Raw genomic sequence first — 25,965 nt, forward strand, 5'->3', positions numbered from 1 at the left:
CGGACAAAACAGAGATGCTTGTTCTAGGTCCCAAGAAACAAAGAGATCTTCTGTTGAATCTGACAATTAATCTGGATGGTTGTACAGTCGTCTCAAATAAAACTGTGAAGGACCTCGGCGTTACTCTGGACCCTGATCTCTCTTTTGAAGAACATATCAAGACTGTTTCAAGGACAGCTTTTTTCCATCTACGTAACATTGCAAAAATCAGAAATTTTCTGTCCAAAAATGACGCAGAAAAATTAATCCATGCTTTTGTTACTTCTAGGCTGGACTACTGCAATGCTCTATTTTCCGGCTACCCGGATAAAGCACTAAATAAACTTCAGTTAGTGCTAAATACGGCTGCTAGAATCCTGACTAGAACCAAAAAATTTGATCATATTACTCCAGTGCTAGCCTCCCTACACTGGCTTCCTGTTAAGGCAAGGGCTGATTTCAAGGTTTTACTGCTAACCTACAAAGCATTACATGGGCTTGCTCCTACCTATCTTTCCGATTTGGTCCTGCCGTACATACCTACACGTACGCTACGGTCACAAGACGCAGGCCTCCTAATTGTCCCTAGAATTTCTAAGCAAACGGCTGGAGGTAGGGCTTTCTCCTATAGAGCTCCATTTTTATGGAATGGTCTGCCTACCAATGTGAGAGACGCAGACTCAGTCTCAACCTTTAAGTCTTTACTGAAGACTTATCTCTTCAGTAGGTCCTATGATTAAGTATAGTCCGGCCCAGGAGTGTGAAGGTGAACGGAAAGGCTGGAGCAACGAACTGCCCTTGCTGTCTCTGCCTTGCCGGTTCCCCTCTTTCCACTGGGATTCTCTGCCTCTAACCCTTTTACAGGGGCTGAGTCACTGGCTTACTGGTGTTCTTCCATGCCGTCCATGGGAGGGGTGCGTCACTTGAGTGGGTTGAGTCACTGACGTGGTCTTCCTGTCTGGGTTGGCGCCCCCCCTTTGGTTGTGCCATGGCGGAGATCGTTGTGGGCTATACTCGGCCTTGTCTTAGGACGGTAAGTTGGTGGTTGGAGACATCCCTCTAGTGGTGTGGGGGCTGTGCTTTGGCAAAGTGGGTGGGGTTATATCCTGCCTGTTTGGCCCTGTCCGGGGTATCATCGGATGGGGCCACAGTGTCTTCTGATCCCTCCTGTCTCAGCCTCCAGTATTTATGCTGCAGTAGTTTATGTGTCGGGGGCTAGGGTCAGTCTGTTACATCTGGAGTATTTCTCTTGTCTTATCCGGTGTCCTGTGTGAATTTAAATATGCTCTCTCTAATTCTCTCTTTCTGTCTTTCTCTCGGAGGACCTGAGCCCTAGGACCATGCCTCAGGACTACCTGGTATGATGACTCCTTGCTGTCCCCAGTCCACCTGGCCGTGCTGCTGCTCCAGTTTCAACTGTTCTGCCTGCGGCTATGGAACCCTGACCTGTTCACCGGACGTGCTTGTTGCACCCTCGACAACTACTATGATTATTATTATTTGACCATGCTGGTCATTTATGAACATTTTAACATTTTAACATCTTGACCATGTTCTGTTATAATATCCACCCTGCACAGCCAGAAGAGGACTGGCCACCCCTCATAGCCTGGTTCCTCTCTAGGTTTCTTCCTAGGTTTTTGGCCTTTCTAGGGAGTTTTTCCTAGGGAGTTTTTCCTAGCCACCGTGCTTCTTTCACATGCTTTGCTTGCTGTTTGGGGTTTTAGGCTGGGTTTCTGTACAGCACTTTGAGATATCAGCTGATGTACGAAGGGCTATATAAAAATAAATTTGATTGATTTGATTTGAAGAGGCGCTGTTGCGCCTTCTTCACCATGCTGTCTGAACGTGTGTGTGTGTGTGTGTGTGTGTATTTCATGTGAATGTGTGTGGAGAGCACAGGCCAGGTCCAGTAGATGTTGTCCAGTAGATGTTGGCCTCCCTCCCGCCATAGCTCCTCCCTCTCCCCTCCCTCTATAGTTCCACCCTCCCCATCCCTTTATAGTTCCACCCTCCCTCTATAGCTCCTCCCTCCCCATCCCTCCATAGCTCCTCCCTCCCTAGCTCCTCCCTCATCCCTCCATAGCTCCTCCCTCATCCCTCCATCCATAGCTCCTCCCCCCTCCCCCCTCCATAGCTCCTCCCTCATCCCTCCCTCCATAGCTCCTCCCTCCCCCCTTTATCACTCTCTAGGGAGAGTTCTGACCCAATCAACACCGTATCTCTCTCCTATCCACACCAGACTGCACACACCATTCTAAGGGTTGATAGAGAGGGTGGAATGGAAATGACCCATCTGAGAATTTATTACGATATGATTTTTCACACAATGACGCTCCATCCTGTTCTCTATGCTTTCTAGTGTGCCAAAAGTCTTTATGGAGAAAACAGGGTGAAAAGGGAATTGGAGAGAGGAGAGGGAATCTATCTGTTGACAGGAAGTTGCCGTGTGACGCGCTCCGTAGAGAAATGGTCCTCCAAATCGGAGGCTATGCTACATGACTGCTTTGCTAGCGCTGACTGGAATATGTTCCAGGTCTCAGCCGATAGCGTCGACGAGCTAATCACCTCCACTACCGGCTTCATTAGGAAATGCATTGTGGACGTTGTCCCCACAGTGAAGGTTCTCTGCTTCCCCAATCAAAAGCCCTGGATTAACACAGAGGTTGGCGCTAAGTTCAAAGATAGGGCTACTGCACACAGGGCTATCGCAGCCCACCCTGAGGCTATGGCTGAGGACACAAACAAGTACAAGAAGTCCTGCTACGACATCTGCAGAGCCATCAAACAATCAAAAGGATAATATACTGTAGGAACAAGCTGGAATCCTATTATACAAGCTCTGATGCCCTCTGCATGTGGTGGGGGCTACAGTCCATTACGGATTACAAAGGAAGACCCAGACGTGATCTACCCAACGATGCCTCTACCAGATCAACTCAATGGATTTTATGCACGCGTCAACAAAAACAACAGCGAGCCATGCATGAGGGCCCCCGCCAGCACAGAGGACTGTGTGGTCTCGCTCTCCGAGGCCGATGTGAGTATGGTCTTTAAATCAGGTCAACACTCACAAGGCTGCGGGGCCAGACGGTATTCCAGGGCATGTTCTCAGAGCATCCTCAGAACAGCTGGCAGGCATATTCACAGTCATTCTCAACCTCTCCTTGCCCCAGTCTGTAATCGTCACATCTCATACTAACCACCATCATTCCTGTTCTCAAGTACTCTAAGGCTGCCTGCCACAATGACTACAGCCCTATAGCACTCACATCTGTAATCAGGAAGTACTTTGAAAGGACGGTTATGGCCCATATCAACTCCATCATCCCAGACACCCTAGACCCACTTCAATTTGCATACTGCCCCAAACAGATCCATATACGACACAATCTCAATTGCACTGCACACTGCCCTCACCAACCTAGATAAGAGGAATACCTATGTGAGATCGCTATTCATTGCCTACAGCTCATAGTTCAACACCATAGTCCCCTCCAAGCTCGGGACCCGGGGACTGAACACCTCCCTCTGCAACTGGATCCTGGACTCCCTGACGGGCCGACCCGAGGTGGTGAGGGTAGGCAACATCACCTCCGCCAAACTGACCTTCAACATGGGGGCCCCACAGGGGTGTGTGCTTAGTCCGACTCCAACACTATAATCAAGTTTGCTGACAACACAATGGTGGTAGGGCTGATCACTGGCGACGATGAAACAGCCTACAGGGAGGAGGTCAGTGACCTGGCATTGTGTTACCAGGACAACAACCTCTCCCTCAACATCAGTAAGGACGAGGAGCTGATTGTGGACTACAGGGGGGGGGGGTGAGCATGGCCCCATCCACAGTAGACATATTCACAGGGCTGTAGTGGAGCGGGTCGAGAGCTTTAAGTTCCTTGGTTTCCAAATCACTAAGGACTTAAAATGGTCCCTGCCATCCAGGACCTCTATACCAGATGGTGTGAAAGGAAGGCCTGGAAAATTGTTAAAGACTCCAGCCATCTAAGCCATAGACTGTTCTCTCTGCTTCCGCATGGCAAGCGGTAATAAAGCATCAAGTCCGACACCAACAGCTTCAATCCCCAAGCCATAAGACTGCTAAATGGCTACACAGACTTTCTGACTCTGCACACAAACAGGACTCTACAAACTCACTCACATTCCAACACGCACACACTTAATTTGCTCACACACATTCATACTGACTTTATACACACTTCCTAACAATCATCATATACACTGGTGCTACTCTGTTTATCATATATCCTAGTAACCTTACCCCTATACATATCTACCTCTATCACTCCAGTATCCCTGCACATTGTAAATATGGTATTGGCACTGACCCTGGAACTGACCCTGTATATAGCTACTGACCCTGGAACTGACCCTGTATATAGCTACTGACCCTGGAACTGTCCCTGTATATACAGTTGAAGTCGGAACTTTACATACACCTTAGCCAAATACATTTAAACTCAGTTATTCACAATTCCTGACATTCAATCCCAGTAAAATTTCCCTGTCTTAGTTCAGTTAGGATCACCACTTTATTTTAAGAATGTGAAATGTCAGAATAATAGTAGAGAGAATGATTTATTTCAGCTTTTAATTCTTTCATCACATTCCCAGTGGGTCAGAAGTTTACATACACTCAATTAGTATTTGGTAGCATTGCCTTTATATTGTTTAACTTGGGTCAAACGTTTCGGGTAGCCTTCCACAAGCTTCCCACAATAAGTTGGGTGAATTTTGGCCCATTCCTCCTGACAGAGCTGGTGTAACTGAATCAGGTTTGTAGGCCTCCTTGCTCGCACACGCTTTTCAGTTCTGCCCGCAAATTTTCTATGGGATTGAGGTCAGGGCTTTGTGATGGTCACTCCAATAACTTGACTTTGTTGTCCTTAAGCCATTTTGCCACAACTTTGGAAGTATGCTTGGGGTCATTGTCCATTTTGAAGACCCATTTGCGACCAAGCTTTAACTTCCTGACTGATGTCTTGAGATGTTGCTTCAATATATCCACATAATTATCCTACCTCATGATGCCATCTATTTTGTGAAGTGAAACAGTCCCTCCTGCAGCAAAGCACCCCCACAACAGGATACTGCCACCCCCGTGCTTCACGATTGGGATGGTGTTCTTCGGCTTGCAAGCGTCCCCCTTTTTCCTCCAAACGTAACGATGGTCATTATGGCCAAACAGTTCTATTTTTGTTTCATCAGACCAGAGGACATTTCTCCAAAAAGTACGATCTTTGTCCCCATGTGCAGTTGCAAACCGTAGTCTGGCTTTTTTATGGCGGTTTTGGAGCAGTGGCTGCTTCCTTGCTGAGCGGCCTTTCAGGTTATGTCGATATAGGACTCGTTTTACTGTGGATAAAGATACTTTTGTACCCGTTTCCTCCAGCATCTTCACAAGGTCCTTTGCTGTTGTTCTGGGATTGATTTGCACTTTTCGCACCAAAGTACGTTCATCTCTAGGAGACAAAACGTGTCTCCTTCCTGAGCGGTATGACGGCTGCGTGGTCCCATGGTGTTTATACTTGCGTACTATTGTTTGTATAGATGAACGTGGTACCTTGGAAATTGCTCCCAAGGATGAACCAGACTTGTGGAGGTGTACCATTTTTTTCTGAGGACTTGGCTGATTTCTTTTGATTTTCCTATGATGTCCAGCAAAGATGCACTGAGTTTGAAGGTAGGCCTTGAAATACATCCACAGGTACACCTCTGATTGACTCAAATGATGTCAATTAGCCTATCAGAAGCTTCTAAAGCCATAACATAATTTTCTGGAATTTTCCAAGCTGTTTAAAGGCACAGTCAACTTAGTGTATGTAAACTTCTGACCCACTAGAATTGTGATACAGTGAATTATAAGTGAAATAATCTGTCTGTAAACAATTGTTGGAAAAATTACTTGTGTCATGCACAAAGTAGATGTCCTAACCAACTTGCCAAAACTATAGCTTGTTAAAAATAAATTTGTGGAGTGGTTGAAAAAAAGAGTTTTAATGACTCCAACCTAAGTGTATGTAAACTTCCGACTTCAACTGTAGCTACTGACCCTGGAACTGTCCCTGTATATAGCTACTGACCCTGGAACTGTCCCTGTATATAGCTACTGACCCTGGAACTCTTTCTCGTGTGTGTTTTTGGTTTACTTTATAGTACTACTGATATTGATTACTGCATTGTTGGGAAGGAACTTGCAAGAAAGGCTTTTCACTGTACTTGTGCACGTGACAATAAAACTTGAAACTTGAATGTCAAAATAATATCTGTAATGTGTGTTTGCATGAGAGAAAAGGAAGCCTATAAATGGCCTAGTGACCAAATAAATGTGTAACAGCGCTTGAGCAGCTTGCTTCTTTTGGCTGTACGGCCCACTGGCACACACAGCCCCAAAAAAGGATGTTCAGTCAAAAAGAGGGAGTGAACTGTTTAAATCGATTCTATCGTAGTCCATGTGGGTTTTAATGACATTATGAAGGGCAGCGCTGAACAGTTGAAACTGGATTTTAAAGAGCTGATTGACTCTCTGCTAGACACTAACAAAACAACCCTCATATCTGGCCTTGTGCCCTCTCTGAATCGTGGCATTGAATGCTTTAGCAGGATTCTTTCTCTTCACAACTGGCTATGTGATTATTGCAGCTCAATGGGTGTAACTTTTGTTGACAATTTCAATACCTTTTGGAAACAAAACATGTTCTATAAGGAGGATGGGATCATTTGGGTTCCTGGATCCTTTCACAGCATTATAAGGCTGCGTTGAGACAATGACTTATCAATGACCCATGTCCAGCTCAGTTAATCCCTACCATTGTGTCGCTGAGTCATCATAATGCTTTAGCAAATGTACATTATAGCAGGGGCATTGGTAGACATAATGTAAGTAACCTAATTTATGTACCTCTAACTGCCCTGAATGCCTCTGCTGATCCTACAGCTATTGTATGCAGCAATAATGTGTCTATGAACCAGATTTATAATGTTAGCACTGAGATGGTGTGCCCTAGTAGGAAGTCCAATGTGTGCAGCTCACCCGCCACTAACATAAATAACATGAGAATATCTACTTATGCTAAGCTCCCAGTAAAGCAATGAAAACAAGCAAGCATCCCAGAAAAGTGCTCAAAATAACCCACGTTAGAAACAAGGTTCATGAAATTAATAACTTGCTAGTAACAGATGATTCATATTCTGACTATCTCTGAAACTCACTTAGACAATACCTTTGATGACACAGTGGTAGCAATACACGGTTAGAACATTTACAGAAAAGACAGAAATGCTAGTGGTGGAGGTGTTGCTGTTAATATTCAGTACCACATTCCTGTATAGATTAGAGAGGATCTCATGTGAAATACAGTTGAAGTAATATGGCTACAGGTTCATCTGCCTCACCTAAAGCCCATTCTGGTGGGAAGCTGCTATAGACCACCAAGTGCTAACAGTTAGTATCTGGATAACATGTGTGAAATGCTTAATAATGTATGTGAGAGATATTTTCTATATAGGGAAGGCTATTCAACAAGCACAGCACTTACACAAAGAACTGATGAATGGCTGAGAGAAATTGATGATAAAAAGATTGTGGGGCTGTTTTAACATTATCGATCATTATCTGCTGCTGGAGAAACATATCATGGCTTTACACCCCCTGCTATATTGTGGATAAAGAGTTACCTGTCTAACAGAACACAGAGTGTGTTCTTTAATGGAAGCCTCTCAAACAATCCAGGTAGAATCAGGAATTCCCCAGGGCAGCTGTCTAGGCCCCTTACTTTTTTCAATCTTTACTAACAATGTGCCACTGGCTTTGAGTAAAGCCAGTGTGTCTATGTATGCGGATGACTCAACACTATACACGTCAGCTACTACAGTGACTGAAATGACTGCAACACTTAACAAAGAGCTGCAGTTAGTTTTAGAATGGGTGGCAAGGAATAAGTTAGTCCTAAATATTACAAAAACAAAAGCATTGTATTTGGGACAAATCATTCACTAAACCCTAAACCTCAACTAAATCGTGTAATAAATCATGTGGAAATTGAGCAAGTTGAGGTGACTAAACTGCTTGGAGTAACCCTGTCATGGTCAAAACATTGATACAACAGGTGCTAAGATGGGGAAAAATCTGTCCATAATAAAGTGTTACTCTACGTTCTTAACAACACTATCAACAAGGCAGGTCCTACAGGCCCTAGTTGTCACAGCTGGACTACTGTTCAGTCGTGTGGTCAGATGCCACAAAGAGGCACTTTGGAAACTTGCAATTGGCTCAGAACAGGGCTGCACGGCTGGCCCTTGGATGTACACAGAGAGCTAACATTAATATGTCATGTCAATCTCTCCTGGCTCAAGTGGAGGAGAGATTGACTTCATCCATGCTTATATTTGTAAGAGGTATTGACATGTTGAAAGCACCTGTTTAACCTGTCTGTTTAAACAACTAGCACACAGCTCTTACACACCATGCATACCCTACAAGACATGCCACCAGAGGTCTCTTCACAGTCCCCAAGTCCAGAACAGACTATGGGAGGTGCACAGTATTACATAGAGCCATGGCTACATGGAACTCTATTCCACATCAAGTAACTGATAGAAGCAGTAGAATCAGATAAAAATACACATTATGGAACAGCGGGACTGTGAAGCAACAAACATAGGCACACATGATAACATACGCACTATACACACACATGCATTATGTGGTAGTTGAATATGGGCCTGAGGGCACACACTTAGTGTGTTGTAGATATGTGGTAGTGGAGTATGGGCCTGAGGGCACACACTTAGTGTGTTGTAGATATGTGGTAGTGGAGTATGGGCCTGAGGGCACACACTTAGTGTGTTGTAGATATGTGGTAGTGGAGTATGGGCCTGAGGGCACACACTTAGTGTGTTGTAGATATGTGGTAGTGGAGTAGGGGCCTGAGGACACACACTTAGTGTGTTGTAGATATGTGGTAGTGGAGTATGGGCCTGAGGGCACACACTTAGTGTGTTGTAGATATGTGGTAGTGGAGTATGGGCCTGAGGGCACACACTCAGTGTGTTGTAGATATGTGGTAGTGGAGTATGGGCCTGAGGGCACACACTTAGTGTGTTGTAGATATGTGGTAGTGGAGTATGGGCCTGAGGGCACACACTTAGTGTGTTGTAGATATGTGGTAGTGGAGTATGGGCCTGAGGGCACACACTTAGTGTGTTGTAGATATGTGGTAGTGGAGTATGGGCCTGAGGGCACACACTTAGTGTGTTGTAGATATGTGGTAGTGGAGTATGGGCCTGAGGACACACACTTAGTGTGTTGTAGATATGTGGTAGTGGAGTATGGGCCTGAGGGCACACACTTAGTGTGTTGTAGATATGTGGTAGTGGAGTATGGGCCTGAGGGCACACACTTAGTGTGTTGTAGATATGTGGTAGTGGAGTATGGGCCTGAGGACACACACTTAGTGTGTTGTAGATATGTGGTAGTGGAGTATGGGCCTGAGGGCACACACTTAGTGTGTTGTAGATATGTGGTAGTGGAGTATGGGCCTGAGGACACACACTTAGTGTGTTGTAGATATGTGGTAGTGGAGTATGGGCCTGAGGACACACACTCAGTGTGTTTCTGATATGTGGTAGTGGAGTATGGGCCTGAGGGCACACACTTAGTGTGTTGTAGATATGTGGTAGTGGAGTATGGGCCTGAGGGCACACACTTAGTGTGTGGTAGATATGTGGTAGTGGAGTATGGGCCTGAGGGCACACACTTAGTGTGTTGTAGATATGTGGTAGTGGAGTAGGGGCCTGAGGACACACACTTAGTGTGTTGTAGATATGTGGTAGTGGAGTATGGGCCTGCGGACACACACTCAGTGTGTTGCGAATTCTGTTAGGAATGTATTAATGTTTTTGAAATTGTATAATTGCCTTAATGACATTATGAAGGGAAGAGTAGCTGCTGCCTTGGCTGCTACTAATGGGGATCCATAATAAATAGCTGCTTCGCTGTTAAAATACCTCTGGGCAGCTGTCCCTATTCCTGACATATCGATCACAGAACCCAGAAAATGATGATACATGCACCTATTTAAACTAACAAAGGAATGGCTTACTATAATATCACTCTACTTCCTAGTGCTGCTGCTGCTTGGATGAGTAACATCTCTCTCATACACACACTACAGGCCAAATGCTTCAGTGGACACGCCGTTTAGAGAGAGAGCGAGCACCAAACTATTTTCCCTGCAGAGTTGTACTGTGTCGCAAACGCTGACACACATACACGAAACAAACATGAATGTGTTGTACAGTACACACACACCTGAAAATGCAGACACACACATGCACGACACGCACAAACACACACACACTCATGCATGTATTCATGGTCCCAGCTGAGGACAGCGGCAGACTTTGATGTATAGCGTTCTGAGATGAGCATGATGATGAAAGCCACGGTCCGTGTGTCTTCTCTCTGACCGCCGTTACACCCCCCCACCACACACACACACCTCAACCCCCTGTAACACATACACACACACACCGAGCAGTAAATATACATGTCATTGGCCCAGTGCAATTATCAGGCAAAATGAGATCCGTAATTACAGGGCTAGGGAAATTAAAGCAGAGTTCTTGTTAGTGGAACGCTTTGCTGCTCAACAAGTAGAAGAGACAAAGAGATTAATGAAAGAGAGGGACAGCAGGAGCGATGTGTGGATTCATGGAACTGGGAGATTGTCTCGTTCTAGATTTGCTTTTAGAGAATCGAGGCCAAATGTCCTCGTCTGTCCTCCCAAACAGAGGTGAGTTATGTGTGTTTGAAAAGAGAGAAAGAGAGAGAGAAAGAGAGAGAGAGAATACATGAACAAAAGGCAGTCCAGTAAACTGGTTCAGTAACACACAATCATTTTCCAGCTAATTTCACCCTCTCACCTGAGCCCCAGACTCCCAGCAGTCCCATGGCAACGTGGCGCGGCGTGTGTGTGAGTTGCAGCACTCCTGCTCTCCCCCGAACACACCTCCAGCTACAGCAATATCAATGATCCACTTAAAAGAGCCCCGTTTGTGTGTGTGTTTGCGTGTGTGTGTGTAAATCACACACAGACATTTTCAAATGAAGAGGGATCCAGATGATGATAACCGGGGACCTTTGATCTCATGCAAATTAATACAGAAATATTTAAACCATAACTACTACTGTAGACCTGGCTAGTCATAACTACTACTGTAGACCTGGCTAGTCATAACTACTACTGTAGGCCTGGCTAGTCATAACTACTACTGTAGACCTGGCTAGTCATAACTACTACTGTAGACCTGGCTAGTCATAACTACCACAGTAGGCCTGGCTAGTCATAACTACCACTGTAGACCTGGCTAGTCATAACTACCACTGTAGACCTGGCTAGTCATAACTACCACTGTAGACCTGGCTAGTCATAACTACCACTGTAGACCTGGCTAGTCATAACTACCACTGTAGACCTGGCTAGTCATAACTACCACTGTAGGCCTGGATAGTCATAACTACTACTGTAGGCCTGGCTAGTCATAACTACTACTGTAGGCCTGGCTAGTCATAACTACTACTGTAGGCCTGGCTAGTCATAACTACTACTGTAGGCCTGGCTAGTCATAACTACTACTGTAGACCTGGCTAGTCATAACTACCACTGTAGGCCTGGCTAGTCATAACTACCACTGTAGGCCTGGCTAGTCATAACTACCACTGTAGCCCTGGCTAGTCATAACTACTACTGTAGGCCTGGCTAGTCATAACTACTACTGTAGGCCTGGCTAGTCATAACTACTACTGTAGGCCTGGCTAGTCATAACTACTACTGTAGGCCTGGCTAGTCATAACTACTACTGTAGACCTGGCTAGTCATAACTACTACTGTAGACCTGGCTAGTCATAACTACTACTGTAGGCCTGGCTAGTCATAACTACTACTGTAGACCTGGCTAGTCATAACTACCACTGTAGACCTGGCTAGTCATAACTACCACTGTAGGCCTGGCTAGTCATAACTACTACTGTAGACCTGGCTAGTCATAACTACCACTGTAGGCCTGTCTAGTCATAACTACCACTGTAGACTTGGCTAGTCATAACTACCACTGTAGGCCTGGCTAGTCATAACTACCACTGTAGACCTGGCTAGTCATAACTACTACTGTAGACCTGGCTAGTCATAACTACTACTTTAGACCTGGCTAGTCATAACTACTACTGTAGGCCTGGCTAGTCATAACTACCACTGTAGGCCTGTCTAGTCATAACTACCACTGTAGACCTGGCTAGTCATAACTACCACTGTAGGCCTGGCTAGTCATAACTACTACTGTAGGCCTGGCTAATCATAACTACCACTGTAGACCTGGCTAGTCATAACTACTACTGTAGACCTGGCTAGTCATAACTACTACTGTAGGCCTGGCTAGTCATAACTACTACTGTAGAGCTGGCTAGTCATAACTACTACTGTAGACCTGGCTAGTCATAACTACTACTGTAGGCCTGGCTAGTCATAACTACTACTGTAGACCTGGCTAGTCATAACTACTACTGTAGGCCTGGCTAGTCATAGCTACTACTGTAGGCCTGGCTAGTCATAACTACTACTGTAGACCTGGCTAGTCATAACTACTACTGTAGACCTGGCTAGTCATAACTACTACTGTAGACCTGGCTAGTCATAACTACTACTGTAGACCTGGCTAGTCATAACTACCACTGTAGACCTGGCTAGTCATAACTACTAGTGTAGGTCTATCTACAGTATTTGGTTGGCACACTAGATTACCCTCTACTTCCTCCATATGCCTACTCATCCCTAGTTCTACTGGACCACATTTGCTCTTCATATGAGGGACGGCAAAGACTCCTCCGTCGAGCCCAGGTCACATAGATCCAAGCCAGCCCATACCATCCCAGCCTGGCCCAGTCCAACCCAGCCCATACCATCCCAGCCTGGCCCAGTCCAACCCAGCCCATACCATCCCAGCCTGGCCCAGTCCAACCCAGCCCATACCATCCCAGCCTGGCCCAGTCCAGCCCATACCATCCCAGCCTGGCCCAGTCCAACCCAGCCCATACCATCCCAGCCTGGCCCAGTCCAGCCCATACCATCCCAGCCTGGCCCAGTCCAGTCCAGCCCATACCATCCCAGCCTGGCCCAGTCCAAGCCAGCCCATACCATCCCAGCCTGGCCCAGTCCAACGCAGCCCATACCATCCCAGCCTGGCCCAGTCCAACCCAGCCCAGCCCATCCCAGCCTAGTCCAACCCAGCCCATACCATCCCAGCCTGGCCCAGTCCAACCCAGCCCATACCATCCCAGCCTGGCCCAGTCCAAGCCAGCCCATACCATCCCAGCCTGGCCCAGTCTAACCCAGCCCATACCATCCCAGCCTGGCCCAGTCCAAGCCAGCCCATACCATCCCAGCCTGGCCCAGTCCAAGCCAGCCCATACCATCCCAGCCTGGCCCAGTCCAAGCCAGCCCATACCATCCCAGCCTGGCCCAGTCCAAGCCAGCCCATACCATCCCAGCCTGGCCCAGTCCAACCCAGCCCATACCATCCCAGCCTGGCCCAGTCCAACCCATACCATCCCAGCCTGGCCCAGTCCAGCCCAGCATCCCAGCCTGGCCCAGTCCAGCCCATACCAGCCTGGCCCAGTCCAACCCAGCCCATACCATCCCAGCCTGGCCCAGTCCAAGCCAGCCCATACCATCCCAGCCTGGCCCAGTCCATACTATCCCAGCCTGGCTCAGTCCAAGCCAGCCCATACTATCCCAGCCTGGCCCAGTCCAACCCAGCCCATACCATCCCAGCCTGGCCCAGTCCAACCCAGCCGATACCATCCCAGCCTGGCCCAGTCCAACCCAGCCCATACCATCCCAGCCTGGCCCAGTCCAACCCAGCCCATACCATCCCATGTCTAACCATTCCTTACCCACCCTCTCCCATTCTCAACCCATTCCCAGCCGGGTCTCTCCACTCCGCTCCTCACCTCATCTCCTCTCCTTTCCTCATCACCTCTCCGCTCCTCATCCCCTCACCTCCTCTCCAAGTCCTTGGTCTGCTAGAATGGAGGGTGGGGCTAGCCGCTAGCCCGAGAGCTCCCGCTACCTCTCTCTCGTTGCCAGGGGAGAGCGGCGAAGGGCGAGGGAGAAAATAGTTTGAGTGATGCCTTCGCCTTGGTGACTAATGAACAGTTCAGCTGGGTCAACCCATTACAACTGCAAGCGTTTAATTATTAATTACACCCAATCTATACTCTGTAAAGGACGAGCTTGGTATGTTTAATGTGTGGTTGGTGTGTGTAGGGTTGGGCTCTCTCCTGGCATTGTGTTATTAGCGCGTGTCAGTGAGGAGCTGAAGAGGAAAGGAGAGTGGAGACAGAGAAAGGTCCCTTGTTTTAGGGGGAGAAAGGAGTGCTGCGTGCACACACACACATACACTGAAGAAAAACTACACTGAACAAAAATATAAACACAACATGTAAAGTGTTGGTCCCATGTTTCATGAGTTGAAATAAAAGATCATAGACATTTTCCATATGCACAAAAAGCTTATTTCTCTTAATTTTGTGTACAAATGTGTTTCCATCCCTGTTAGTGAGCATTTCTCCTTTGCCAAGATAATCCATCCACTTGACAGGTGTGGCATATCAAGAAGCATGATCATTACACAGGTGCACCTTCTGCTGGGGACAATAAAAGACCACTCTAAAATGTGCAGTTTTGTCACATAACACAATGCCACAGATGTCTCAAGCATTGAGGGAGTGTACAATTAGCATGCTGACTGCAGGAATGTCCACCAGAGCTGTAGCCATAGAAGTTGTTAATTTCTCTTCCATAAGCCTCCTTCAATGTCATGTTAGATCATTTGGCAGTACATCCAACAGGCCTCACACACACACACACACACACACACACACACACACACACACACACACACACACACACACACCCACCCACACCCACCCACACCCACCCACGCCAACCCAGGACCTCGACATCCAAACTGTCAGAAACAGGGAAGCTCATCTGTGTACTTCGTCGACCTCACCAGGGTCTTAACCTGACTGCAGTACCACGTCGTAACCTGTTTCACTAAATATCCTCGCTGTTAAAAATATATCATTCTAGAAAGGATTGATACACAACATTACATGTAGACTGAGGGGTACACTGCCCTTGACCCTGGCGTGTGTGTGTGTGTGTGTGTGTGTGTGTGGGTAGGACAGGGAAGTGTGTCAAGGTTCTGGGAACATGTGTTGCTAAGAGTCAGAGGTCAAGGTTAATGCTACATATTGGATGGCCTGACATCCTCTGTGCTCCGTAGACTGGTCATGCTACATTACCCCTGCCCGGTGTGTGTGTGTGTGTGTGTGTGTATTAAAGCACTTGAGTGTGTCTCTATATTAACCTTATGTAGCCTGGCAACAAGGGCTTGGCCATATTTGTTGCGATCAACATTCCGCACATTGACAAACAAACCCAGGGAGGAGATGTGGTTAAATATGAATTACATTGTCAAACTATTAAATATAGAAACCAATTCAACAGGGCACCACTGAAAAAGATACCCGTCTGAAATGGGGTTCCCTGTATAAATAAAGGTTCGATAAAAATTGCGTGTTTTCACATAGTATAAGCACTACGAAGCTAAAGTTAGCCTGTTAGCATTCCTATAGACTTAACATGGTGGGTTAGCTAGTTAGGTATGTGTAGGGTCCAGCCTTTTGGTCCAGTTCTGGAGGCCCTCTGCTTTAACTGCTACTTCCAGCATTATCCACTAGTGTTGCTGCAGGTAGAAAATCCTAGGAAATGTTCTGTAATTGACACAATGTCTCCAATCCAATCAATTATGTCTGTTTTGGCACCCGTGTGTTTTGGGGAATACCATTTGTAGTGATTCAACACCACTCTTTGCTTCATGCTGATGTTCTCTAACGGGGTCATCGGAAGTTGTACAACGGGTCAATTAGGGGCAGTTAAATGGCAGGAAATGAAACCAAGCATGGACGTATAAAGAAAATAACAGAGAATTCAAGATCAGAGTATTGACTGAAATAAAAGTGTCAAAACCCCGCTGGGATGCTCGTTGCAAATGTCAACAAATATATTCTGCAAAACCTGCTACCTTAGAATACAAAAGAAAATGCACAATAGACCGCCATCTGAAATGAAGCAACAAAAAGCTTGTAAAATAGATCTGGCTGAAGAACTAACAGCTGTTTGGACTGATAGAATGTAGTAAGCTTCCTCCCAGTATCTTCTATCCCTGGCCTGTGTGTGAGAAACTAGAAATACAAATCATTTTAAAACAACTAAAACTAAATAAAAACCATCAATTCAGGTCTGAAAACTAACTGAAACTAAACTTCAAAAAAAAAAAAATCATAAAACGAATAGAAATAAAAACACAAAACTATAATAACCTTTGAGTAGAACGACTTGAGGCAGCAGTGTGTGTGTCTATCAATGTGTGTGTGTGTGTGTGTGTGTGTGTGTGTGTGTGTGTGTGTGTGTGTGTATGTCTATCAATGTGTGTGTGTGTGTGTGTGTGTGTGTGTGTGTGTGTGTGTGTGTGTGTGTGTGTGTGTGTGTGTGTGTGTGTGTGTGTGTGTGTGTGTGTGTGTATCAATGTGTGTGTATAGAATGGTTCAAGGCAGTAGTACGTGTATCTCTATCTGTGTGTGTATACGTGCATCTGTGATCTGCCTGTGTGTGTGTGTGTGTATGTGTGTCTATAGAGCCGCTCAGGGTGGGTGCAGCCTGAGTGCGTGTGTGTGTGTGTGTGTGTGTGTGTGGAATGGCCCAAGGCGGTTGTGTGTGCGGGGCGAAGGGGGGGTGAGTGAGCGCGAGCGAAGCCGTCTGAGCACTGTGCTTCATTAGGAAACAAAATATAAGCTTTCCACACCATTAGGAATGACTTTAGGAGAGAAAGCACATAAGACGCCGACTCACCTCATCAACGATGCATTGCAGTAACTGGAGAGGCTTGAATGGGGAGACAGAGAGAGAGGAGAGAAGATGGGTAGAAGAAGAAAACAAAATAAGTATTAGTCTACATGCGACGTTACGACAGTACGGTGGCAGAGAAAATCACTAATGTAATAAAAAGGTATTTACATTAATCAAATGCACCAAGCTCCGGCACAGCCATCGCCTCCTGAATGTTTCTATTATTCTATAATAGCATCTAATCTAATACTGGCAGTTAAGGCCCGCTGTATCATTTCATTGCAACAACAAAAAAAAACGCAATTTGTGGGACGTTTCAAATGAGGGATCTACTCGAGAGTGAAACACTGTCCCCCCCCCCAAAAAAATACATAAAATCTCACCATTAAAGATCCTTGGTTTTTCTGAATCTGTAAAGGCAGACGAAGACAAGAAGATGAGAGAGAGGCAATATGTAATTAGCATGTCATAATCAAAAGCACACACTTGGACACATTATGATCACTGGGAGAAAGTGATGGTATCCCCGGTGGGCATGTGTTAACACCATTTACATAATAATAAAAAAACACCCAAACGTTAATAGTCTTGCTCTCATTTGGGAAGGGGGAAGAGATTCAGCAATGTTAATTTCATCTTCCCTGCTATCCCCTCCAGGTTGTCTAAAGATGCAGGGTTGTAGAATGAATTGTGCATAATGTACATTTCAAATAGGAATCTGCAGGCTGAGCAAACATTTCCACTCAAACAGAGAAAAATAATTAAATGTTCTTAAAAATAAAAAGGTAAGAGGCTAACATGGGGCTCTGGTCGACCACTAAAATGAATAATTAACCAGTCATCTCTGATGACAAGTATCTTGCACTACCAAATGACAAGGGCTCAGTATAGACTATTTTGCCTTCATCCATCACCACTCCACAGAAAACAAACAGGTTCCAACACAAAGTACGTGAAAGTCCAATGACCTAAAATGCTGGCTTTGTTCATCAACAGTTTGAATTATTTTACTTCAGATATAAAAAAAAACAGGCTTTGAAGTTTCTTTCATGGCTGAAAAGCTCAACACAAGAAACGGAGTTGTAGTCAGACAGTGAGAACGTTTTTAATGCACAGATAACAAGAGACCCAAGCTCTTCTGCTTTGAGCTAGATGATACCAAGAGACCCAAGGTCTTCTGCTTTGAGCTAGATGATAACAAGAGACCCAAGGTCTTCTGCTTTGAGCTAGATGATAACAAGAGACCCAAGGTCTTCTGCTTTGAGCTAGATGATAACAAGAGACCCAAGGTCTTCTGCTTTGAGCTAGATGATACCAAGAGACCCAAGGTCTTCTGCTTTGAGCTAGATGATAACAAGAGACCCAAGGTCTTCTGCTTTGAGCTAGATGATACCAAGAGACCCAAGGTCTTCTGCTTTGAGCTAGATGATAACAAGAGACCCAAGGTCTTCTGCTTTGAGCTAGATGATAACAAGAGACCCAAGGTCTTCTGCTTTGAGCTAGATGATACCAAGAGACCCAAGGCCTTCTGCTTTGAGCTAGATGATAACAAGAGACCCAAGGTCTTCTGCTTTGAGCTAGATGATAACAAGAGACCCAAGGTCTTCTGCTTTGAGCTAGATGATAACAAGAGACCCAAGGTCTTCTGCTTTGAGCTAGATGATAACAAGAGACCCAAGGTCTTCTGCTTTGAGCTAGATGATAACAAGAGACCCAAGGTCTTCTGCTTTGAGCTAGATGATAACAAGAGACCCAAGGTCTTCTGCTTTGAGCTAGATGATAACAAGAGACCCAAGGTCTTCTGCTTTGAGCTAGATGATAACAAGAGACCCAAGGTCTTCTGCTTTGAGCTAGATGATAACAAGAGACCCAAGGTCTTCTGCTTTGAGCTAGATGATAACAAGAGACCCAAGGTCTTCTGCTTTGAGCTAGATGATACCAAGAGACCCAAGGTCTTCTGCTTTGAGCTAGATGATAACAAGAGACCCAAGGTCTTCTGCTTTGAGCTAGATGGCCCATTATGTTTAGTCAATTAGTTGCTTGTTTCGTAGGCTCTTTTGATAATGCGTTAAAACTCTTATTGATTCATTCTCTTAATGAAATGACAGCTTTGCACTGGTGGTAAATATCAAGAGGCTCCTTCATGGCCTCTACACATATTTTTCCTGATTCAGACAGGTTATGGGCGACTACAGAAAACAAATTCATTCAGAAATAATTACTAAACAAAATTGCAAGCTGCTCAGGGGTTGAAATTGGATTGTTGAAGGCAAACTTATTTGAGTTGTACTTTGTTATTTTCCTACAAGGTAATTGGATCTGGCGTCAACAACGTGAGCCGTAACAATGCCGTCCCATCTTTCCATTTAACATAGTCATTGAACGATATAACTTGATGATCTAATTTACACATCACAACGTACTATATATTTGTCCTGGGGGTAATCAGTGCTTCATATGATGATTACGGTCTAACAAGAAATGATCCTTTCAATGAGTCCCTTGTTGTTTCTGATACAGAGTTGGTTTGAAAATGACCACTGTGGACAACAAACTGGAGAAGATTGAATCCTGCAGAGGAAAACAACAGGGTTCTGTGTTTCACATTCAGGTTAAAACACCTCGAATCATGAACAATAACCCCAAATAAGAGTAGAGGCAAAAATATGGACTTTTCAAGTCTTGGTTTCAAAATGGTCTCTCAATCTGACACTCAAGGTCAACCCAATGAAACTCCCTCGTTTCATCACAGTCATCAATCAAAACAGAATAGACCGACATGGTTATAAGCAATGGTATTCCTACTCAGTCATCTCAGTCACCAGGTAGAAGCTGTTCTCACAGTCTACAGAAAGGGAGACAATGGTATTCCTACTCAGTCATCATGTAGAAGTTGTTCTCACAGTCAGAGCTGCAGCACAGTCTACAGACAGGGAGACAGTACTGTATTGAAACACTCAATACTTCCATTGGTCTCCTATTTCTATAGATGTTAACAGCTGTGTTGATCTGAAGGCAGATGTTCCAGGGTTGAGGGGAGCAATAGCTAGAGCATCAAAAAGTACAAAACGTTCACAGACGGGGGAATGCAGCCTCTGCATAAAGCATTCAACATTTTGGGAAAATGTGATACTTCATCATATGAAAGTCCCCATGTCACAACGCAATATGGGGATAGTGTCAAAAGAGTCTACATTACTCAATACTTGGGAGTGCAATCACTGATCTGTTAAATCCCTCTACAGTTTGTTTGACATTTTTATGTGATCCCTTCATAACAACACCATCAAACATATTTGAACTACTTCCTGTTCTTGTTCTTCTTCTGTGGAACAATTTAAAATGGAGATGAGGAAAATGCAAAAAGAGCCCAAATCAATCAGGGGGGCGCTGCCCCGGCGGCTGTATACACATCACTTCCCGTCTGCTGTCTTCAAAGACTTTCAGAGCCGTGAGAAAACTCCATTAACTCCTCACAACGAATGCAAATGGATCACAACATGGGGTGAGGAGGAATTAAAGAGGCCGTCTCTAATCAATGACAAACACAGGATGAAAACGCTGTGGAGTGTGTTCTGTTATCGCCACCTCCGCCCGTACTGTTACTGTTAATCCATACTCCAGGCAACTCATATAACACACACACACACACACACACACACACACACACACACACACACACACACACACACACACACACACACACACACACACACACACACACACACACACACACACACACACACACACACACACACACACACCTCAAAATGGAAAGGGTGAGTACAGAGGCCCCTTACAGCGTTACAACAGCTCTTAACAAAAACAAAAACACCCCTCTGCCCTTCAAATCCACCCACATCCCATACCAAAACACTGACCCCATTCTCCCAAAACCACCTATCCTGAGCAAATCTCAGGTGCTTACAATTTATTCCATTCTCTGTATTTGTGTTGCTGCCACAGTCGGGTGGACTGTGGAGGGTGATAGCACAGGGGGCTTCTGCGCAGACAGCTGACAGCCTGGGCCCGAGGACGTTGGCCGGCTGCGCCTGGTGAAATGAAGCTACCCGTTCTACCAGGGATCTGCTACAGCCTGCAGGTGAACTGTCTGTAACGCCATATGGAGCAGGGAAAATGAACAGAGAGATGAGGAGAGCACTGGCAGCGGGAGATCTCCCTGGTGCACACACTGTCTCTTGGTGTAGCTTTAAATTCCATATGTAGGAGGGGAGAGAGAGAGAGGATGGGAAAGCGAGAGCGGGGGAAACAGTGAAAGATGGGGAGAGAGAGAGAGAGAGAGAGAGAGAGAGAGAGGGGGGAAACAGTGAATGATGGGGGAGAGAGAGAGAGGGGGGGAAACAGTGAGAGAGAGCAAGAGAGAGCGAGAGAAACAGTGGAAGAGGGGGAGAGAGAGGATGGGAAAGCGAGAGCGGGGGAAACAGTGAGAGAGACGGGGGGAATAATGAGAGAGACAGAGAGAGAGGGGGAAACAGAGAGAGAGAGAGAGAGGGGGGAAACAGTGAGAGATAGAAAGAGAGAGAGAGGGGGAAACAGTGAGAGAGGGGGGGAAACAATGAGCGAGAGAGAGAGGTGGAAACAATAAAAGAGGGGGAGAGAGAGGATGGGAAAGCGAGAGTGGGGGAAACAGTGAGTGAGAGAGGGGAAAACAGTGAAAGAGGGGGAGAGAGAGGAAGAAGAAATAAATTAATGGGGTGTGAAAACATTCAACGCTCCACCACAACGCCTATGGCTCCATTTGTAAAGAACAAGAAATAAGTTTGTCTTTTTTCTTCCTCTGGTTATTTAGGCTAATTTATGAATCAGATTCTGGCGGAAGTATACTGGCTATAGATTGGATTGAATATATTGGAGATATTAAAGTGTTACCAGAGGTCTCATGCCTATTAAAAAGAGACATGAAGATGCTGAGAATGACGCTCCCTTCCATACAAAATGGTGGATATGTAAATACCAGAGAAGAACAGACAAGCCCACATCTCTCCGCTTCTTATTCAAAAACTGTGTGCGTGTGTGTGTGTGTGTGTGACTGTGAGGCATTCATTATTGTATGTAATCATACAGTGTCTATTAACATGATAATGGCCATGTTAATAGACACTGCTGAAGATAAGAGTGGCAGCACTCTGAAATGAGACATGCCCGAGGCCACACACACAATAACCATGGAGACCTCATGTACGTCATCACAGCAGGATGAACACAGGGGGCACAAACACACGTTTGACTGGTCGCCTCAAAACAAGTTTAGTATTTCCCATGTCTCCAGGACGAGTATTAACAAAACTGATTCACTATGCAGCTTAATCACTGTGTAGCGGGCTTAAATCCTCTTAATTATTCTCTTCAAGACATCCATTTATTACAAACCCCCTACAGAAACACATCTAGGGATAACTATCACAACGACCCTAATTCACAGGTCTTACTCTGCGTACTAAACATCATAAACAAAAAATAAACAATGCCACAGACCCGAGACAATTCCTCTTCTGGACATGCAGCTACGGTATCTTACAGCTACGGAATAGATTCACAACCATGATACACTTGGCATCATATCCCAGTTTCAGTCAGTCAGTGGTATGGTCTCCCTCCAGTCTTATTTGGGTGTTCCAGGCCATCCACAGGCCTACGGTCATGGTAGCCGTGAGTAATGTTCATTAGATTGGTTCGCAGCGTGCCTGTTGGGTTAATTAGCGTTGGGAAACAAAGCGGTCACCAGCGCAGAGCTTGGACTAATGGTACTAGGGCTCTGCTCTAGCCCACTGGGCTCCTTTAAAATCAGCCTCCACGGAGTTTACATTTCACAGCTTGGAAACTGTGTACCTTATGAGTCACATATTAAAGGGGCAGTCCATCGACATTTGACTTTAAAAATAATCATATCTTGTTCTTGAGCACGAGAAATGTAACAGGAAGTTGTGTTGACGATTAAAAGGTCCCAGCGTATTGCCTTAGCAGTGGGTGATGCATTGGGACATCGAGACATGGACCTGAAAAGTGCATCGTAGAACCTAATGTCCCTTTTTTTTTTTAAAGCCAATATGCAGTTGCTTCATCCATTTTTGGACTTCTAAATGAATGAAATGTACTGATTGATTGTTGGAGAATATAACCTATAAATGTCTCATGAGCTTAGTTCAACTGTCGTACCCCATCTGAACCCAACATAAGCTTGTTTTGCTCCAATGTTTGTAAATAAACACTATAAAACCTCACAACATCATTAAAACTATATTTTGATAGGTCAGTCCTTAAATTCATAGACAGAGTTATGGATGTAATAGTGGTTAGATTTATCTAGCCCCAATTCCTCAGCTATTTACAGAAACAGGTGCAGGGAGAACGCTTTGTTATTGTTCCAACTGCTGATTGATGCATTTAGCAGATGCTCTTATCCAGAGAGACTCACATTAGTGAGTGCATACATTTTCATACTTTTGTTGTTGTACTGGTCCCCCGTGGGAATGGAACCCACAACCCTGTCGTTATAAGCACCATGCTCTGCCAACTGAGAAACACGGGACCCTTTATGTAGAAAGGACACATGTATTATTTGTAGGTATTTGGGACAATAATTGAGGTACCTGACTCCAGCCCATTTATTTCACAAAACAATGTTCTTTAAGACCTACATTTAATTATTTTATGGTTGTTTGGAGGTTTATAGAAAGTTCTACATACTCAGTAGCCATTTTGTCTTGTCATTCCATTTTCCTCTCAGAAGAATGAATAATGGAAAGTAAGTCGGAGTAGTTGAAGCACACAATGGATAAAGTAGATGTCACAAAGCCAGGTGACCTTTCAGAAAGGTCACTCTTGATCAAGTGAGAAGACCTTTTTGTCCAGTGACACATCATAAACAACACTCAAAGAATCAACTCAATAACCATCATTATAGCCACCATCCACATGGCTTTCCAAGATGGCCGCTGTGCAGCCAGTCACGCGAGGTAACCAAGTTCAGCATGCTCAGAGGAGGATTATGGTACTAAGCCCTCATTAGGGCCTAATTAAAGAGCTGATGGGATTCAGCAGACCTCTTCTGTGGCTCAGCAATTACATTTGAAGATGAGCGGGATTGTAGGAGTAGGGTCAACATGGAGAATGGATAAGAGAGTCGCTGCCGGACCACCAGTGACATCACACACAAAATTAAGGGAGTGAGAAAGACCCTATGACCATATGTTGTCATGACACCTTACTGTGTGGCTTCTACATAGCCAAACATGATACCATGTGCATGGAATGTAGTGAGGAAGGGACTCACCTGTGGATAGGGGAAAGCGCCCAGTGCCAACTGTAGAAAGAGAAAAACACGACAATAAGGGTGACGACAAAGGCATCCTGCTAAAATAATAAACTGGCCTACCGGGACTATCAACACTTCAGTTACGGGGGCCTCCCGACTGGCGCTGTGGTCTAAGGCTCTGCATCACAGTGCTAGCTGTGCCACTAGAGATTCTGGGTTCGAGTCCAGGCTCTGTCGCAGCCGGCCGTGACCGGGAGACCCATGGGACGGCGCACAATTGGCCCAGCATCGTCCGGGTTAGGGGAGGGTTTGGCCGGCAGGGATGTCCTTGTCCCATCGCGCACTAGCGACTCCTGTGGCGGGCCGGGTGCAGTGCACGCTGACACGGTCATCAGGTGTACGATGTTTCCTCCGACACATTGGTGCGGATGGCTTCCGGGTTAAGTGGGTATTGTGTCAAGAAGCAGTGCAGCTTGTTTGGGTTGTGTGTTTCGGAAGACGCACGGCTCTCAACCTTCGCCTCTCCCGAGTCCATACAGGAGTTGCAGCGATGAGACAAGATTAACTACCAATTGGATACCATGAAATTGGGGTGAAAAAGGGGTAAAAAAATAAAATATATATAATATATACACACATATATATACACACACACCTATATATACACACACACACACATATACATACATCTAAAAATACAAATACATATATATACACATACAAAAATGCAAAAAATAAATAAAAATGAAATATATATATATATAAAAAAGTGACTATTGGAAGAGTATTAGAAAGGGGAGGAAGTTTAATAAACAGGTCTACAGGGACTATCAGGAATATGAAGTGCCTATCAGTTTAAATGTGGTTGAACCACACAAGATCAGGGCTGACTGGACTTCTTTAGGACTGTGGTGGAAATGCATGTTAATAGTAGTTCACAGGTGGTCTAATCTCCTCACGGAGGGAGACTAGCTGAAGCGTGTTCCAGATTAGAGAGGCCAGTCTTTGAGAGGGGCTCAATGCGCCCCCGTCGAATAACCCCCTTCCTCAAAGAACCTCTACTATTAGTTAATAACACCCCCTGCAACCCCCCCCGCCGAGAACAGAGAGATAAGCAGAGAGATTGGAAAGATGGAGGGATAGATTCATGTGATGTATGACTACACTGGAAAATATCCAACCTGCTCGTGACATTTGGCAATTCACTTTGCGTTGCGCCTGGTGTCTTTAATCTTGGTTTTATCTCTGATGATGTTGGCGCCATCACGTTATTACGACGATGTCAATACACGGGAAAACCCATGCTGGCCTTGACCGTGGACCGACTGCTGGCGACGGCAGATTCATCCAAATTAAGAGGAGAGTTTAAAAGCCGTTTCATTTAGACTAATGCACACTTACCTGTATGGTTCCCTCTCTCTCGCTAACGATTCACAAAGAGGAAAGGGCTTTGATCCTGTGGCGAGAAAACTCTATCTTGATCAAACTGAGATTGTGTCGATAATTCAGACAGACTTTTATTTTCCGCAGCCCCATCCGTTACGGTTACAATGGTGATAATATTCAACGGTATTGACAAACAGTGTAGAGGCCAGAGAGGGTAAAGCGTTTGTCAGAGCTGTGGAAATAGGAGTCCTTGACAGGAATAGATTGAGAATCAATAGGTGTCAATGGGGACGACAGGGCCTGGCCAAATGTAGCACTGAAATAAAAACG

General features: G+C 45.3%; 1 protein-coding gene across 3 annotated transcripts in view; it reads right to left on the reverse strand.

The window, feature by feature from the left end:
- The window catches only part of LOC106593578 (dual specificity mitogen-activated protein kinase kinase 5), a 99,174-nt gene that overhangs the window by 19,861 nt on the left and 53,348 nt on the right, over positions 1-25,965 (reverse strand). For all 3 annotated transcript variants that reach the window (XR_006757579.1, XM_045689585.1, XM_045689584.1), the window contains 3 exons: positions 24,268-24,297; positions 17,357-17,383; positions 16,977-17,009 (listed from right to left, as the gene is read on the reverse strand). Coding sequence is in view for 2 of the 3 variants with exons in the window: in XM_045689585.1 (XP_045545541.1) it covers positions 16,977-17,009; positions 17,357-17,383; positions 24,268-24,297 (90 nt within the window). In the remaining variant the exon portion in view is untranslated. The remainder of the gene's footprint in view (positions 1-16,976; positions 17,010-17,356; positions 17,384-24,267; positions 24,298-25,965) is intronic.

The sequence above is a fragment of the Salmo salar genome, chromosome ssa11 (assembly GCF_905237065.1).
Source record: "Salmo salar chromosome ssa11, Ssal_v3.1, whole genome shotgun sequence".
Classification (NCBI taxonomy): domain Eukaryota; kingdom Metazoa; phylum Chordata; class Actinopteri; order Salmoniformes; family Salmonidae; genus Salmo; species Salmo salar.